General features: G+C 41.5%; 1 protein-coding gene across 2 annotated transcripts in view; it reads left to right on the top strand.

The window, feature by feature from the left end:
* The window catches only part of LOC124720034 (neprilysin-2-like), a 244,725-nt gene that overhangs the window by 213,213 nt on the left and 14,923 nt on the right, over positions 1 to 16,589 (top strand). For both annotated transcript variants that reach the window (XM_047245283.1, XM_047245284.1), the window contains exons 11-12: positions 5,098 to 5,266; positions 13,153 to 13,271. In XM_047245283.1, coding sequence (XP_047101239.1) covers positions 5,098 to 5,266; positions 13,153 to 13,271 — 288 coding nt within the window. The remainder of the gene's footprint in view (positions 1 to 5,097; positions 5,267 to 13,152; positions 13,272 to 16,589) is intronic.

The following is a 16,589-nucleotide window of genomic DNA, read 5'->3' as shown; positions in this document are numbered from 1 at the left end:
GTTCAAAGAACGGCAGTACGTTTTGTATTATCGAGGAATAGGGGTGAGAGTGTCACGGACATGGTACAGGGTTCGTGGTAGACATCATTAAAACAAAGACATTCTCGTTGCGGCCGAATCTTCTCACAAAATTGCAATCACCAACTTTCTCCTCCAGACGCGAAAATCTTTTGTTGACGCCGACCTACATAGGGGCAAACGATCATCATAATAAAATAATGTAATTCCGAACTCGTGCGGAGAGATGTAGGTGTTGGTTTTTTCCGTGCGCTGTTCGAGACTGGAATAATAGAGAGTTATTGTGAAGGTTACTCGATGAACCCTCTGCCAGGCACTGAAGTGTGATTTTCAGAGTATCCATGTAGATGTAGATGAGGATACCGACTTCGGATGACAACATAATCAATTATTTTTCTGCGCTCGTATCCTTTCTGAGTGTCAACAGACAATTTTTTTGTAACTTGAACCACTCACTCCAACATCCCTCCGTTCCACTGATTCAGTTCCTTCATCTTCCTTTTTGTTACGTCGAAATATCCTGTATGTGTTATGTCTTCACCCCACCCATTTCTTCTTTAGAGTCTATCTTTGGCTCAGGGATAGTAACTGTTCCTACACTTTCACACAACACAAATTGAATAAAACACTGAATTTTAAAAATTGTTTTTTTTCTATTTATCTTGATGTGTCCATATAATCGAACTCCAATTTGGAGGTTGATTATCGGTCATCCTGTTATGGTCCACGAGTTCTGATTGTTATATCTGAGTATTAGTCTGTATATAATTCTTACAATTCAGGTTTAATTTCATTGCGTCTGTTTTCATGCAAATTCACATATTATTTTTCCATCTTGATCTGCAAAACATAAATACACAGCAATAACCGAATCCTTGGCTTTTAAAATACACCAGAAAAAACACCCAAACTGAGATTACCTGCCGTCTGTTATTGAGGAAACTCTTTAAAATATTTTAAATTGAAAAATATCAATGAAGTTCACTTTTTTTAGGAACTGAAACGCTTGTATCGTGCAACTAATAAATTTATAAAAAAAAGCCATACAGTACTAAAGTGTATTTTTCTCTACAGCTTCTTGTGGCTCCTCATAGAAAACGTGGCTTGCTAGAAAAGTCATGACTCGCTGAAAGAATAATATTTTATATGTAGGTAGTATGATCCAGTTTTTTTGTCTTTGAGATAAGAAAACTGTGTGGCTAAATTGTACTCATTGGACAATGATGAAATTACAACTGTTCACCAACAACAACCTCACCAATCTCCCACCAAGTACATGCTTGAACTTGGTTGCATCAGATGATTGCATCAGAAAACAACAGACTTCAGAATGCAAGTAATTCGTCCCAAAACATTTTAGGTCAAGACGACCATAGATATAACAGTTTGCAGCACAGCGATCTTACAAAATATCGATATTTGAGTCCACAAAAATTTGTATATTGTTATTTCATTTACAAATATTTTCAAATTATTATCTAGAATAAATTATAGAAATAAGAATAATGATAAAAATAATTATTACTAATAAAAAATCTCACCAAAATTTAGAAAAATGTAGCTCCTATAAAAGTGTATTTTTTGATCATGATAGAAAATGGATTTTTTTGATCATATATTTATATGATGGACAATACTTAATGAGCTGTTTACTAAAAAAATGAGAAGGAAACGTTTTTATAATTTCAGAAAAATGTCTGTGCATAGGGTTACCTAGTTACCTTAGTGTACCACATCGTCTGAGTATTTGCAAGTATTGAGTATTGCAGTTGTTTGTATCTATTGTGTATTCTGGTTTGGGTTAAAATATGGTCATTAACCAGATCTCTCACAGGTTTTATAAATTCATTCGGAGCTGACCACTTCCCAACTGGAGATCAAAATCATTTGTTTACTTAAAATAAGGTTTCAATACTACAGCACGCAATATGTCTACATTTTATTTCTGCCGAAAATGTGACCTGATTCAACACAGCCAAACATTTCATGTGAGCGTTGCAGGTGGAAATGTATGCTTCAGGCATACATTGTACAAGTTCTTCCCAGTCACTGTGCGTCTTCTATCGACGTCTAACTTACGCAGAATTGCATAGCACAGTCAGAACTCAATTGAAAGCACCCTCCTTGACAGGAGTGAGGATTGCTACAAGTTTAATACGTGCTTAGACGTTGACAGTGAGTACTTGAATATTCATTATGGATGATACTATACATTTTAAGTCACAAGAATTACCAACATTTTTGTGTAAAGTGGTCACATATCAATCTGCGAAAAAATCACAGATAATTAAAGAAGAATAACATCCGAAATGTTTCTAACATACTTTCACTATGTACGTTTTCACTGTGCACGTTCGTCCTTAGTCTGATACAACCCACTTATCTGAGACTATTCTGGAGTCCCTATTCTCTAAGACAACTCTTCATTATAAGGATGTGTTCTGGACAGCTAGAAGGAGACAAGAAACGTGTTTGTTTCATGTGGGTGATCACAATGAAGTAAGTTCCATCCAGGTCAGTTTATCCAACACTGTACAACATTATAGTTTCCATATACCGCATTACTTGGCTGAAATGACAGTCTCCTAATAAACCAAAATCTTCTTTTAGATTTGGCATGTCCCAGCATAGGCCAAGCAAGCAAAAATATTACAAGTTATAACCATGTGGTTAATGTCAGCACAATCCGCATTTCATCATTCAAACCGCCATTGGAGAGAAATCCGGTTTGTAAACAAACAGTGTCCTCTGAGGCAGACGCATCCAAACCAAAACTTAGTTGGAACATAACCAAAAGAGTGGAAACACAAGTAGTTTTATGAAGGTGAACCTAAGCTGACATTTAGAATCACATTCAAACTTTTTTTCAACTCTTTTCCATCTTAATATCGATCCACACATGGAACAGGCATGTATACAGTTACAGCAAGGCTTGGCGTTCAGGTGCAGGACAGCCTCTGATGGACATCATGCCTCAGTATCCAGCTGGTATATCAGTTTCTTTGTATGCAATCTGCCAGCGTGCCTGCCAAAACCATGTTGGCTGTGCCAGTCGCTGGAGTTTTCCCACATATTTCATAAGATCAGCTCTGACGACACATCCTCTGCCACCGACCGCGTATTGTTGAAACTTTACCATTTTGTTGTTCTAACGCCACGGCTCGAGGTTTCATGCTATGCTATTGATACCTGGTTTTAAAGATCACGTTTGGAAATCCTGTATTGAGAAAGTCATGGATTGAAGCTTTCTCCTAAATGTAGTTTTTGAACTTTCCTACTGAGGTAACAGTATTATAAATCATGGCAATGGACAGAGAAAGACTAACAAGCCTGCTACAGGTGTGTGTCCTGACATAAGCTGGACAACAGTACGGTTGCCAGCCACTATTACAGCCTCATAACCCTGAGGTTATAAGAGTCGAGGGGCATGAAAGGGAAGCAGTGGTTGGAAATGGAGTAAGACAGGGTTGTAGCCTCTCCCCGATGTTATTCAATCTGTATATTGAGCAAGCAGTAATGGAAACAAAAGAGAAATTTGGAGTAGGTATTTAAATCCAGGGAGAAGAAATAAAAACTTTGAGGTTCGCCGATGACATTGTAATTCTGTCAGAGACAGCAAAGGACTTGGAAGAGCAGTTGAATGGAATGGACAGTGTCTTGAAAGGAGGATATAAGGTGAACATCAATAAAAGCAAAACGAGGATAATGAAATGTAGTCGAATTAAGTCGGGTGATGCTGAGGGAATTAGATTAGGAAATGAGACACTTAAGGTAATTAGGAGTTTTGCTATTTGGGGAGCAAAATAACTGATGATGGTCGAAGTAGAGAGGATATAAAATGTAGACTGGCAATGGCAAGGAAAGCATTTCTGAAGAAGAAAAATTTGTTAACATCGAGTATACATTTAAATGTCAGGAAGTTGTTTCTGAAAGTATTTGTATGGAATGTAGCCATGTATGGAAATGAAACGTGGACGATAAATAGTTTAGACAAGAAGAGAATAGAAGCTTTCGAAATGTGGTGCTACAGAAGAATGTTGAAGATTAGGTGCGTAGATCACATAACTAATGAGGAGGTATTGAATAGGATTGGGGAGAAGAGACGTTTGTGGCACAAATTGACTAGAAGAAGGGATCGCTTGGTAGGACATGTCCTGATGCATCAAGGGATCACAAATTTAGCATTGGAGGGCAGCGTGGAGGGTAAAAATCGTAGAGGGAGACCAGGAGATGAATACACTAAGCAGATTCAGAAGGATGTAGGTTGCAGTAGGTACTGGGAGATGAAGGAGCTTGCACAGGATAGAGTAGCATGGAGAGCTGCATGAAACCAGTCTCAGGACTGAAGACCGCAACAACAACACAACCCTCAGGTCCTGAGTGTTTATCCAATATCTCCTCACATGGTTACACAGCACCAATCTTGGAGGAAGTGTAGTTCAAACTTTTCAGTTGGAAGACTTGTCAATTGAGAAAACACATTACAAAGATTCTGTCTGGACACAATGGTTACCATAAGAAGAATTTTGGACTCAGCACTCTTAGGAAGTCCTAGCCTCCCTTTTATCAGGACATTACCCTCCTCAGTTTCCCACATGGTTACACAGCACCAATCTCTGAAGAAGTGCAGTTCAAACTGTTCAGTCCAGAGACTTGTCAACTGGGAAAACTCATTTCTGAGCCTGTGGCTGGACCATGGTTACTCTGGATGCACTAGAACGATTTTGGATTCAGCACTCTTATGAAGCCCCAGTCTATCTTTTATCAGTACCTTAACTTCCTCCACCAGAGAAATTTGCCAGTTTCAACAGCAGCCGTGTTCACGGCACATACGCAGGGACTGCTATAGTGATGCCAGAGAACTAGTGTCTGGCCATTGTGGTTTCCCTATATACTCTAGAAATCTGAAACCGTGTCAGAAAGCTACTGTACACCACTGAAAAACTTCTTCCCACAGAGTTGCCAGTGAGTAGGCAGTCCCGTAACCTTCCCTCGATCACTACGCATACCTCCATCCTTATTAGCTAGTGCTCTGTTGGTGGCTCGCCACGTGTTTTTCCCACGAATGTTCTTTTGTAGCTGGACATCAGCCCGGCCCTCTACCTGGAGAGCGTGCTCAACCTGTCCAGGTTCGCCGTCGACTACTCCTTCAGCCGACTGCGGGAGCCCGTCAACAAGACTGAGTGGACCAGCCACAGCAATGTGGCCACCGTCAATGCCTTCTACGACACCCTCGAGAACTCCATACGTGAGTACACTATACGATGGAGTATCAAAAGTGCTGACCATTGTGTGCAAGTGTTAGGTTATCCAAAGGGCAGCTGTGGTGTGCATCACACAATTCACTGTCCTCAGATAAAGCGCTATTGTCTTTAACTCACTACCGAAGTGCACGGCTGACGAAAGAGGCTCAGGGTATTCAATCTGTCATTTCTTTCCAACCAAACTAAGCAAAAGCAACTAGGAAGTGAGGACGAAAGACTACCAACGTGTGTGTGTGTGTGTGTGTGTGTGTGTGTGTGTGTGTGTGTCTGTGTGTGTGTGTGTCTGTGTGTCTGTGTGTTTCACATACATCATTTTGATCTAGCAGCCACCGCGAACTAAGACACAAAGGAATTGCAGACAATGGCTGCGAGTGGGCATTGATTTATATCAATGGGCAAAGTTGAACATTTGTGCCAGATTGGGAATCGAACGTGTCTTCTGTTTACTAGGCAGATGCTCTGACCACAGAGCCACTGCATGGGCTACCCTGGTACACCTCCTGCCAGACCCAAATTCTCATCCTGTCCACACACCACTGACGTAGTGTCACTTGCCCATCATCCCCTTTACTCTGATTCTCATAAGAGTTTGCGATTGGTATGCAGCTGTAGTGCAGAGACCATTGGCCTTCCTTAACTTTATATATGCAGGGTGAGTCAGGAGGACAGGTACACACTTTGCGACGCGATAGTATTAGTGGTTCTGAACAAAACACGTCATATGGACACATCCCCTATTGCGAATGGTTTCCGAGATAGAACACGTTTAATATCACATTTGTACGTTTTTCTTTAATAACTCGAAAACCGCACAGTCCGACGAAAACGTGTCTCAGTACACAATTAAACTAAATTAAAGTTGCTGCAAAAAAAGTCCTGTTCATTTTTGGTCTAGGACTAACAGTTTGCGCGGAGAGATCGTGAGAATATTGAAAGTCCGTAGCTAGGCGCTTTTTGCAGGCCAGTTTGAGATAGTTTTCCGACTTGATAGACCACAAGCGTCCTGCATCAAAACGTTCGTCTCAACTTACTCTGTATTACTGTGGTACGTTGTAAACATTGACAATGAATAATACAGAAAATAAATAAAAATGTATGTTAAAAGTGTTCTACCTTGGAAACCATTCAAAATAGGGCATATGTCCACACGAAGTTTTTCTTCATTATCAGTGCCTGTCAAAACACTTACCTTTCCTCCTGACCCACCCTATATATAAATGAGTCATTAACTGTTGCCACCAAAAATAACTCCGAAAGTATGATAGGAGCTGAAACGTTTGTGCGACAAACGTTGCATGGAACAACAGGGGCCATAATATGACGTTGGTTTTTTGTTGCTGGGTAGGGACGCTTTAAATGAGATGCTATAGTTTGGTACTCATTTTCTGATAGCGGCTATCGAGACGAATCCAATGATAATGTAACGGTAAGGTCTTTGAAGGTCAGCGAAGGTCAAAAATGTGGCATGAACGTCCATTTACAGAAGGTGTTAGAAGTGATGACCATTGGTATGAATGAAGAGCTGCAATCTTCTTATCAAGGATTGAGTGATATTCCTTGTCACTTCGGTACTTATCGAAGCACATGCTCTGACAATTCTCTCTCGTATGTCGTGCAAATAGTAAATATTCGCCGAATACGTGCCATTGACATGTAAACACCATTCGACGATTTCGCAATGTAACACTATTAGGAACAGTAAGGCTAGTATCGTCGAATCAAGCGAATGTGGCGATGTATTCCTTCCAATAACAAGTCGATATGCTTCTCATTCACAGAGAATACCAACGAAATTCAGTGAGGTCTGGAGACTTAACACGTTGAAAGATATTCTCAACGTACTCACCCTACACGTCGTACATTTAAATGTGTGTATGATAAATTGAGAACAACTGGATCTTTAATGCATCGGAAACATGACCGGCAAAGGAAACTTACTAACAAGGAAATGGAAATTGGTACTTTTGCCACTGCGGTTAGAGATCCTTGTGTTAGTTCGCGTCAGATCTCAAGGGAATCCTGTATAAGCCAGAGTAGTGTTGGTCGTGTTCTGCATCGCCGTAAATATCATCCTTACCATGTCAGTCTCCACCAAGAATTAACTGGTACAGATTGTATGCGTCGCATTGAATTCTGCCGATTGGGTCAACTTCAAATTCAGAAGGAAGACACATTTATTAATTTGATTTTGTTTACTGACGAGGCTACATTCACGAACCACAGAAATGTTAATTTGCATAATATACATTATTGGCCAACTGAAAATCTGTTTTGGCTGCGGCAAGTTGCACACCAAAAACCGTGCTCGGTGAATGTATGGTGTGGGATTCTGGAGGACAGAATTATAGGCCCCTATTTCATCGAAGGATATGTTAATGGTAGTAAGTAGATCACATTCCTGCAAGAAACATCAGGTCTGTTATTGGAAGAAATACCTTTAGGAACAACGAACAGGATGTGGTATCTACACGATGGGTGTCCGGCACATTTTTCGCTGATGGTTAGAAAAGAGTTGGAGAGACAATTCCGACATCGTTGGTTTGGATGCAGAGGAGATGTGTCGTGGCCGGCTCGTTCGCCAGACTTGATGCCTCTGGATTTTTTCTTGCGGGGATTCGTAAAACACATTGTTTATAAAGATGCTCCAACTGGAGCTGAGGATATGCGAGAGAGAATTGTCAGAGCATGTGCTTCGATAAGTGCCAAAGTGATAAGGAATATCACTCAATCCTTGATAAGAAGATTGCAGCACTCCATTCATACTAATGGTCATCACTTCTAACACCTTCTGTAAATGGACGTTCATGCCGCTTTTGTGACCTTCGTTGACCTTGAAAAACATTAATATTACACATCATTGGATTCGTCTTGATAGGCACTATCAGATAATAAGTACCAAACTATAGCATCCCATTTAAAAAAAGAAAGTTGACCTTCATTCCTCTGAAGCGACCCCACCTAACAACAAAAAGCCAACGTCATATTATGGCCCCTGTTGTCCCATGTAGCTTTTGTCCCACAAGCTTTTCAGCTCCTATCATACTTTCGGAATTATTCTTGGTGACAGCAGTTAGTGACTCACCCCATATATATATATATATATATATATATATATATATATATATATATATATGTGTGTGTGTGTGTGTGTGTGTGTGTGTGTCTTTGAATGTATTTGTCGGTAACAGTATAAGCGAATATTGCAAAAGAATTTGATTCACATGTAATTTAATACAAGCATTAAAAATATATAATTTCAAATTTCTATTTAATTAATTGTGGCTCTGAACTCGATTGTTTATTATTCCACATAGATTAATATCACAGATGGTGTGTGGAAGAAATGATCGACTCAGCTTTCCATAATCTCACAATGCTGATGGGACATCAGTCAGTTCTCTATTTAACTAACGAATGGCTTCCAAACTGATTTTTTGTTGTTTCCTTTCCATTAACACTGCAAATAAGTAACATAGATGATGAACTCAACTTTTCATTTCTCAAGTCTCCTACTAGCCATTTATTTTGTGGAAAATTCCTGAAATTATGCTTCTATACTAAGTGGGATAATTTAGTTGAGATGTAGCGTCAGGAGAAATTTTTTCGACCAACAGTGTTTTATATCAAAGACAAATGATCGACAGAGGAATGGCTACCGCAATTGCTCCAAACATTTGCTGAAAATTACAGTGAAAACTAAAATACTTTATATGAAACTAGGAGCTGTGTTACCGAAAGACTGGGGAATACTGTTGAGATTTACTTTTGAGGAATGCATGTAATGGGCAATTAATGTGATAAGAACTTCAGTCAATAGACAAATAAGTGGAAAATAATTCCTGAGTTGTTGTTAATAATATAATAGCAGCAATAACAAAAATAATAATAAAATTTTACTTGTGTATTGTAACTGAGGACGTGCCAGTTTGGACAAGTTTCAGTGAATATAAATGTCGAACATTAACACTGAAAGTGAAATCTGAGTCCTCTTAGTTTAAGTGCTCTGCTAGAGACGATAAAAATTACAGAAATACATCAATAGGTTATTGGTCTAGTGGTGTAGAATCAATTAAACAACTGCCCACAGTTTAACGACTTTCTTTTTTAATCACGGTACTGATCCGCTTACAACTTTTCAGCCCACTCTGAGCACTGCGAGTATTTTCCCGCCATCGTCAGCAGCCGTTTCGCATCCGCTGCGCCCTGCAGACTTCTCCTCACAGCCCGCTCACTATCGACACACACACCCGTGTTGTGACGTCACCTGACCACCTCCGATCAGCCTGCCATGTCGGACCGCCGCCACCTCTGAGAGCCCACCAGAGCACTTGCTCGCCCAGTGAGCCACCCCCCTTCCCCTGGCCTCGTCTGCCCCCTCCTCCATCACTGTGGCCCCCACATCGTGTCTCCCCAGCCTCAGCGTGTCCCCTGACCCGTCTGTCTGTCTCCGTTCTCCGGAGACCGCGCCCTGTCAGACTAACAAGTAGAGATCCCAAACCGTGGGCTCGTCCTTTTTGAAAACACCTGTACGGTCAAGGTTCTAGATATCGCAGCTTGCATCTACTCTCCCAGGTGCGATCTAGTTTGCATGTAATCGACGAAATAAATTTCAGAATTTCGTATGGTGCTCTATTACTTCAAAAATAGTAACAATTTACATACTGGCTGCGGAGCGTAATGGCTAAAGTACTGACTACTCACAAAAAAAGCTGTTTTAAAATTCTATATAAATGTCTCTAATCGCTATTTTTACTCAGTTAATTGGCTGACCAGCAATTTTTTTCCTATTTTTGTGCATCTGAATTTAATTATTTTTATTTACTTTTAAACAGTTCAAAATGCCTATCTGTCGGTAAAAAAAGGGTGAAATAATATATTTATATTGACAGTGCAATGCCATTAAGAATGGATTTGTCGTTACAAGATTTTTGAACGGCAGTCGTTATAGAAATATTTAAAACATTAATTCTTATTGCACTATGGATAAAATAATGCTGATGATGATTTAAACTAAAACGAGGAATGTAAGTTAAATGGAATTCGAGCAATATAAGAAATAAAAACAGTGAATGTAATACATTGAGGAAAATGTAAGACTGGAAAATGGAAGAAATTAAATCAAAGTTAAGACATAACAATAATGAAAATCACATAAACAAGAATTCCAAGACAAAAGAGACTGATAGAAAGAAAAATGAGAGCAAATGATGTATTTCATACGATGGTTAATATGGCGTGAGAGAGGAACAGAAAAAATTACGTTTAGACCAATTAATTGAACAAAAATAATGCTCAAAGTCTTTTCGATAAAGATGTAAGAATAAAAGAACTACAAGTACTGACAGGATTCTAACCTATAACCTTTGGCATGACAGGTCAGTAGCTTATCCCTCATGCTACGCAAACAGTACACAAATCGCAGCTATTTTTAGAAGCATAAAGCATCATGCGAAATTTCGAAATGTTTTCCGTCGGTTACTGGCATATGACTGGGCCCGACAGGATGAATGACTGCAGGGTGTGCTTCCTTGCACCTAACAATCTTCTGGAAACAGTGACAAGGTGATCCTTGGAGAGGATCAGGAAGGATTTCCTGAGATCCTGACAGTCGTCTCCCAATTTCTCCACCGCTACAGCCCAACTCCTGTGAATCCTGACCTGCGGTTCAGTGTGCCGAGGACTAACCGTCCGGACAAGAGAGAAACCCAGCTCGGTTCAGGTACCAGGTACCACAGTATAATGTAGTGTAGTGCTCTGTAGTGTAGCGTTGTATAGCGGTACAGACCACAGTTATAAATCACAAAATACGTGATCCAACGACACTTCATAGTACACTGGAACAGTGTCATGTGCATTCCGGATTCAGAATGAAGATATATATGTGTACCAGCTGGCTGAAGTGTAGTGAATAGGTTTTTACTTTCTTTTAAAAATTATAGATTTTTTTTTCAATGTAGATATTTTATGCAGATTTTCCACCCTTCTTAAACATCATAACGCAAATTTGAAAAGATGTTAAAATATTGAATGCTATATTCATGCTAGTTCATGTGCAATATTTGATCTACTCTTGTATCTAGATAACAGACTGAAAGGAAATAGCAAATATATAAATAAAGAAATCTGCCTCTGTTTCCACCCCAGTAATTCCTGGTTTCCAATTCTCCTCTGAACACTGAGCGACAATAAATATTTGAACGGTTTCCATGTTAAAAGTCTGTCCGCCACTGCCGTAAGTCACACCCGTTAGCAGACGCTGATTGTTGATGTGCTATTCGACAGCAATGGGAAGTACTGTTTGGAAAACCCTGTTGAGTTTAGCGATAGCACCCCTGGCTATTCTCGTCCCTAAATAAGAGGACTCATCAACTCCTATTAGATGGTTGTTAGGTTGTATGTCCTCTTCCTGGTGATATTTGATGAATTAAATAGAGTTTTCAAAACAGTACCTCCCATTACTCTCATACAGCATTTCTATGATACAGTGTGTGCTAGCATATGTGACTTGCAGCTGTGGGACACAGACCTTCAGCGCCAAAATCATTCAAAAACTGATTGTTGCTCAGGTAACAATGAAGAGATATGCATCAGGAATCACTAGGGAGACAAACATACGTGGTCAGGGAGTGGGAGGCGCGATACGATAACATTAATAGTAGGATCGAGATGTAGGTGGGTGAGATTTGTGGCTAGGGGAATGTATGCCAGATGGAGTGAGAGAATCATCTGCTACTTGCTGGGACCAGGACCTGTGCGAGGTGGCAGGTGACGTCACAGGACATGCTGGTGGGATAGGGATGTCTGTACCTGGAGGCTGGAATGTGTGGAGAAGTCTGTAGGAGAGCTATTTCCAGCAGTGGGAGTCAGATGAAGGGTGATGACGATGACGATGATTATGATGACTACAGTTTCGACAAAGTTTGGTATCTTTCAGTAACACTCCATACTCCTTGTAATGCATTCCACTATCCAACCAGAGGCGGCTGTGACTTCACATTCACTGGTTTGGACGTCTTTTTGGACATGTTACCCAAAAAAATTTCGGAAAGTGCCACCTCATCACACGTTTAGTGTTCCTTATGTACCATATAGCTTTGTTGCTAGGACGGGAGAACCGGTCTTGAGAGTTGAACGTTAGTGAGCAGCTACCATTACTGGTGGCGGAGACTTTGCGCACAGCAGTGGTATGTGTGGTATTGGGTGTCTAAATCTACATCTACATTTACATTTATACTCCGCAAGCCACCCAACGGTGTGTGGCGGAGGGCACTTCACGTGCCACTGTCATTACCTCCCTTTTCTGTTCCAGTCGCGTATGGTTCGCGGGAAGAACGACTGTCTGAAAGCCTCCGTGCGCGCTCTAATCTCTCTAATTTTACATTCGTGATCTCCTCGGGAAGTATAAGTAGGGGGAAGCAATATATTCGATACCTCATCCAGAAATGCACCCTCTCGAAACCTGGCGAGCAAGCTACACCGCGATGCAGAGCGCCTCTCTTGCAGAGTCTGCCACTCGAGTTTGTTAAACATCTCCGTAACGCTATCACGGTTACCAAATAATCCTGTGACGAAACGCGCCGCTCTTCTTTGGATCTTCTCTATCTCCTCCGTCAACCCAATATCGTACGGATCCCACACTGATGAGCAATACTGAAGTATAGGTCGAACGAGTGTTTTGTAAGCCACCTCATTTGTTGATGGACTACATTTTCTAAGGACTCTCCCAATGAATCTCAACCTGGTACCCGCCTTACCAACAATTAATTTTATATGATCATTCCACTTCAAATCGTTCCGCACGCATAATACTCCCAGATATTTTACAGAAGTAACTGCTACCAGTGTGTGTGTGTGTGTGTGATTTCCACAGAGTTCCCAGCGGGCATCCTCCAGGGCGCCTTCTTCAGCGCTGACCGTCCCAAGTACATGAACTACGGCGCCATCGGCTTCGTCATCGGCCACGAGATCACGCACGGCTTCGACGACGAGGTACCTACTTTTCATATACGTACACTGACGGCAAAAAAATTGTAACACCAAGAAGGAGTCGTGCGACATCAACGGAAGTTGGTAGGCAGTCACACAAGAGCTGCTTTAGTATCGCCATTACGAGGATGAAAATCAGGTTTGCTTTAAATACATGCTGTAACAGTTGTGAGCATTAGTTACTTTGAGATTGGACGTGGTGAACTGATGTTAATTATCTGGTGTAACCGCCAGAATGATGAATGGAAGCATGCCGATGTGTATGCATTATGTTGTTCAGGTGCCAGGTGTCAGTATGAGACTGGAGTTGCATGCGCGTTGCACCTGATCGGTCAATACAGGGGCAGTTAATGCTGGCTGTGGATGACCCTGCAGCTGTCGCCCTATGATGTCCCATATGTGCTCGATTGGAGGCACATCTGGTGGTCTAACAGGCCACAGCAACATGTCAACTATCTGCACTGCATGTTGGTTTACAACAGTAGTATGTGGGCGAGCTTTAACGTGTTGGAAAACACCTCTGGAATGCTGTTCATGTATGGCAGCAAAGCAGGTCGAGTCACCAGATTTTCGTGCAGTTTTGCAGTCAGGGTGTGTCAGATAACACAGAGTGCTCCTGCTGACATACGAAGTCGCACTGCAGACTGTAACTCCCGGTGTGGGTCCATTGTGTCTGGTACACAGACAGGTCAGGTGCAGGTCCTTCATTGTCCTCCTTCTAACCGAGACACAGCCATCTCTGGCATTCAACATCACAACAACCATGCAGGCTACTCTACAGTATTTTTTCGTCTCCCACTATTCTAAATTGGTATTTTTGATTTCAACTCATTTTAAAGAACGCAAGTGCCGTTCATGGATGGTTTTTAATTTTCCGCCATTTTAAACTATGGAGAAGTGGTGCTGCATGGGGAATGTAGGGCTGGTAACTACGCAGGCTGCGCCAGTGAGCTGTGATGTTAGAGGGGTGGGGGAAACGATGTTTCATGCTTAGGTCAATTGACCTGGGACTACCATCTTGGATTACGTACTTACCATGTGGCCTACTTCCACAATACTGGACTGTGATGTCAGAGTGGAGAGGAGGGGGGGGGGATGAAAGTTTGGTGTGAAACCCGCCAGCATTGCATGACACACTTGGAGAATGTAGGTCATGTGCGCTGCCTATTTGCTAGACCCTGCGTCTGCCCTGGCAATTTCCTAATACTATCTTTGACCAAGATTGCCCTCTTTCCCTGTCTATTCTGTATGTCCTCCCTGCTTCATTCATTATGCATCATTTTGCTTCCAAGGTAGCAGAGTTCATTCACTTCGTTTACTGCACGGTTCCGAATTTTGCTGTTTTTCGCCGATGTCATTTCAGCTCCTCCTTAAGTTTAATCTCACGTTCTGTGCTTAGTAGACTGTTCATCTACGCAGTGCGTCCAGTCATTTCTTCCTTGCTATCACTGAGGATAGCAACATCATAAGCGAACCTTATCATTGACATCTTTCGCCCTAAATTTTATCCATGCAAGTGAACCCATATTTTATTTCCGTCATTGCTTGATCGGTTTTCACTGACCAGTACGGGAACAATACTGCATCTCTTTCTTACAGCCTTCTAATCTGGGCATGTCGTTCTTGGTATTCCTGTTCTCAGTGTTTTCCTACGGCTTGCTCCTATTTTCCTCAGAATTTAGAACATTTAGCACCATTTTCCTTTTCTGTCTCGAGTCTCGCACTGTAAGGTGGTTTGCAGACTGACTATGTAGATGTAGATGTAGATGTAGAGTCTCTATTGTTCTGTAACTGTATCTTCAATTGTTTCAATATTCCACCTGTATTAGAATATAATTTCCTTTTAAATAGTTAACCAGTAAATACCCTCATATACTTTCTCTGTATCTTTGTCTTCTACTTGCGGCGTTTGGATTTATACCTGAACACCTGTTGCGTAGGTTTGCTGTTGATTCGGATGAGAATAATCCGATCTCTGAATTGTTCGAAGTAACTTGCTCTCTCCTATTCAGAACGAATCCTACTCCAGTTACACTATTTTCTACTGTTGCTGAAATTACCTTCCACTCGCGTGATCACATATCATCTTTCCGTTTCACTTCACTGACTCAGGTTACATATAGGTTAGTAAACGTGACTCCATCTTAGAGTCAGGAGCGAGAGAGAACAAGTGGTCGATGAAGTGTAATAATATTGTACCAAGAGCCGCTATTGTGATAATGTTTGATTAGGCAACGAGAGGCGACGTTCCGATCACGTCATCTTCAGGCCTTCACTCGAATGACTCCAAGCACCACTTGTGCATGCGTAAGACAAGGCACCAATACCTGAACTTCGTAAGCATGTGTGCTTCTCACACCTGCACACGGAGTTCGGTTATCTACAGAAGCAGATGCGAATATTGATGCCTCATCCTAAACGTGCACGAGTGGTACTTGATATCACTCGTGTCATGAACCTGGCAAATCGAAACTCATTGTCTGACATTGCCTGATATTCCATGCTCCGACACAATGTTATCATTTCGTTGGTTAGTCAATATTTTTTTCATGGCTATCTCCCCTTGGACAGCTGCTTCCCTTAGGTTCGAATGGGAGACTGTTCCGATCTCTTTAGCCAAAGGAGAAACTATCCTGACACTGGAATGAGATTTTCACTCTGCAGCGGAGTGTGCGCTGATATGAAACTTCCTGTCATATTAAAACTGTGTGCTGGACTGGGCCTCGAACTCGGGACCTTTGCCCTTTGTGGGCAAGTGTTCTACCGTCTGAGCTACTCAAGCATGACTCGAGCCCCGTCCTCACAACTTCACTTCTGCCAGTACCTCGTCTCCTACCTTCCATACTTCACAGAAGCACTTCTGGGAGACTTCTTATGCCAGAAATCTTCTCCTGCCATCGCAAAGGTCCCAAGTTCGAGTCCAATTCCGGCACACAGGTTTAATCTGCCAGTCTGCCTGACACTTTTCAATTACAGGTTACATGTGCTGTGGAAAACTCATAAAGTATCTTTAATGCAGTGCTTTCCGTTGTCTTCTGCATTTTCATACCGTCGATCATCTCTGATTCTTCCATCTTTTAGGGGCAGTTTGCAACTCGAAGGACAATACATTGCCTTGAAACACTGTTCGCTCCTCCACCCTCTCTGACTAAGTTAATGGCAGAACGAGCGTGACTCCTTATGCCAGAAAACGTCTACTGCCATTGCCAATGATTTCAATTCAAAATTTATCCAGGGATCGAACCCAGGACCCAGCACATTTTGCTTACCGATTAAAGATGCTACTCCTAGACCACGGTGGGTGACACTGAGATACATTGG

The sequence above is a fragment of the Schistocerca piceifrons genome, chromosome 11 (assembly GCF_021461385.2).
Source record: "Schistocerca piceifrons isolate TAMUIC-IGC-003096 chromosome 11, iqSchPice1.1, whole genome shotgun sequence".
In the NCBI taxonomy this organism is placed as follows: domain Eukaryota; kingdom Metazoa; phylum Arthropoda; class Insecta; order Orthoptera; family Acrididae; genus Schistocerca; species Schistocerca piceifrons.
Note: the sequence above shows the minus strand (reverse complement) of the source record. Positions and strands in the feature narration are given on the sequence as shown.